Raw genomic sequence first — 3050 nt, 5'->3', positions numbered from 1 at the left:
CTAAATACTTAAAGTTTATAGCCTTGCATTGTTAAACTGTTTCCTGGGACTGGAGCCTGTTGCCATTGTCCCTAAGGGCAGGACTGCAGCCTCTTATGGATCCACACCCACAGCCTTCAGCTTAGGTTATATCTGAAGAGACAAAGAGCCTTCCACCCATAGCCCACATCAATACCATGATTTTGCACTGCACCAAAAATGTGTGAAAATTAATTTCTATTTTTTTAAACCATCAGGTTTTGGTAATTTTTGTAGCAGACCTGGGAAACTAATACAGTAATGTAAAAGTGCATGCCAATTTGGAATATCAGAGTTTAGGAGGATTAACTAATTAACATGTCTATTGAAAATAGGGAAATATTTACACACATTTTAGGCTACAATACAGTTATAAGTTTATGTTGTATAGTCCAATATAGCTGAAATAAATGTAAGAGTTGATATGGTTTAATATTTAGTACAGACAATGAGAGGTCATATTTTAATAACTGCCAGTCATTACCTTTCCCTCAGGAAAAAAATTAAAAAAGAAAAGAAGTAATATTTCAGTGAATAAGGAGTAAGAATAGTGTTCTGTAGTCCAGCAACAAGGTTTTCTTCCATGAAAATTTTCCAGTTTGGAATTATTAAAATAATTTAAGCAAAAATCTTCAAGAGAGGTAAATGCTATTCTCTCAAAAAATCAGAAAATGTATCATTATCAGGAGAATGAAACCATAGTTTTCTTAGTTTTAAATTGTGGCTTATTTATTTAACTTTCCAGCTGCTTTGCAAGATTTGTTCAAATACATTACATATATTTATATAATTTCTTAAAGATTTCATTTTTGTAATTTCCTATTTCTTTAATTGTTTTAGCTGAGTACTTTGTTATTATATATTTACTGCACTTTTCATTCAAAAATCAGATAATATGTTCAATAAATTATCACCGTATTTTATTTGTTATGGTTTCCTTTGAGACATTATGGTTGGTGCTTATTATTTGATTCATCATAAATATGCCTAACTTAAATTGATTCTCTATAAATGTTTAATTGTAGCAATTTATTAAAATATATAATAACTAAAAATCCTCATACATTTTAAAAAGAATAAATCAAAAGAGTAATGTAAAATGCAAAATAATTATTTTATCTGATTGATTATTCAGGTTTCAAAAGGTATTTTTAAATGAGATAAAATTAACTACGTGGACCCTACTTAGATCGTCTCCTCTTTACCTAGCTGGTGATGGAGGGATTTTCGATATAACGTTATGGGAATGACAGAGCACAGGACACCTGACAGTATACAGGAGAGATTTACAGATGTTTATTAGTCACACATACTCACAGTCTGTGAGTGTAGGGCACCACACACCAGGCAGGAATACAAAGCGGTGACACTAGGAACAGAGCAAAGTACCAGTCCCCGCAAGGGGTAGGCTTTGTAGAAATAAAAGTATGGGAAGACTTTGGTTTCTATGAGAGGGTGCTTGCCTTAATTAAATAATTCTGTGGCCTAGCAGGGAACTTATCTTCCCTATTCAGAGAAAGCAAGCAGTGTGCCCTGTCCTTGAGGACAACATAATGTTGTGTTCCATGGATATTATTTGCTGGAGAAGAGAAGTGGGGAAAGTTGGAGTTAGACCTTCTGGAACCTTCCCTATTTTATCACATGTCAGTACATTATATAATAGTGAAACTTATTGGACCTCAAACCATAAACAGACAAGGAGATGATATTTATATATTTGAATCTCATTCTTTAAAATGGGAATAAACTTGAAAGGAATCTTTATAGTTTTCCTAAATAAAATTATCTTAATATTAATTTCCTTAGTGCTTCCTTTACCTGTTTATTTTTAAGACTATAGATAATAGGATTCAGTAACGGAGGAACAATGGTATAAAATGTGGAAAGGATCATGTCATGAATTGGTTCAATGGTAACTGAAGATTTTAGGTTCACATAGATGCCAGAGATTAGGAAAACAGACACCACAAGTATGTGAGGGACACAGGTGGAAAAAGCCTTTCCTCGCTCTCTGCTGGTTGGAAACTTAACTGCAGTTGAAAATATATGAAAATAAGACATTGCAATTAAGAGAAAGCAGCCACCACCAAACACCATAGCAGAGACAAGATTTGCAATCTCATTGTAGAATGTGTCAGAGCATGAGAGTATCAGCAAAGAGTGGATGTCACAAAAGAACTGATGGATCACATTGGACTGGCAGAAGGGGAGCCGGAATGTGTTGGCAGTGTGGAATCCTGAGTAAGCCAGGCCACTGATGACTGAAATCAATGTCATATAGTCACAGACCCGAGGATTCATTATTATAGGGTAATGGAGGGGTTGGCAGATGGCCACATAACGGTCCCGGGCCATGAAGGTGAGGAACATCACTTCCACATATCCACAGTAAATGACCAGGAAGATCTGTGTTGCACATCCAGCCACTGATATAGCTCTGTTGTCAGTGAGAAAGTTGACACAGGCATTGGGGACAGTGACAGAAATGTAGCACATGTCTAAGATGGACAGATTCCTGAGGAAGAAGTACATGGGTGTGTGAAGGTTCTTGTCGATGGTGCTGACAGTGACAATGAGAAGATTCCCTAACATAGTGGCCAAATACATCAGTAGGAATAACATGGAGTTCAGGAACCTTAGCTTCCACCCATTAGCAAAGCCCACAAGGAGAAACTCAGTCATTATAGTGGAATTGGTCATTGTCTGGAAATTCTGATTGACCTGAGAAACAAAAGGTATAAAGGCATGGAATACAGGAATGATAGAAATAATTTATAAAATCACTTTAAATGTTTTCTTTGAAGGCATTTCCTTCTATATTACACAATTGTCCTTTTTCACATGTAGGAAAAAAATCCACTATTAGTGATTCTGAAATAAAGTCAACTTAGATGTTAGCTATGAAAAATACTTAATTGGAAATTTCCAAATGCAAAAAGGTCATGAAATTGTGAAAAGAAATACCAAATAGAAATAAAAGATACATAGATTGCTAGTAAGGGAATTTGGAATATTCCAAAATGCAAGAAATA

General features: G+C 35.0%; 1 protein-coding gene across 1 annotated transcript; it reads right to left on the bottom strand.

The window, feature by feature from the left end:
- Positions 1 to 1800: 1800 nt before the first annotated feature.
- LOC101420935 (olfactory receptor 14C36-like) lies at positions 1801 to 2718 on the bottom strand. The gene has a single exon (XM_012518489.2). It carries the CDS (start codon positions 2716 to 2718, stop codon positions 1801 to 1803), a length of 918 nt encoding a protein of 305 aa, XP_012373943.2.
- Positions 2719 to 3050: the final 332 nt, after the last annotated feature.

Source organism: Dasypus novemcinctus, chromosome 22 (assembly GCF_030445035.2).
Source record: "Dasypus novemcinctus isolate mDasNov1 chromosome 22, mDasNov1.1.hap2, whole genome shotgun sequence".
Taxonomy (NCBI): domain Eukaryota; kingdom Metazoa; phylum Chordata; class Mammalia; order Cingulata; family Dasypodidae; genus Dasypus; species Dasypus novemcinctus.
This window is presented reverse-complemented; position numbering and strand designations above follow the sequence as displayed.

What these genes read in the sequence shown, in the direction of transcription:
- LOC101420935 (XM_012518489.2), bottom strand. Translation starts at nt 2,718, where the DNA reads ATGACCAATTCCACTATAATGACTGAGTTTCTCCTTGTGGGCTTTGCT.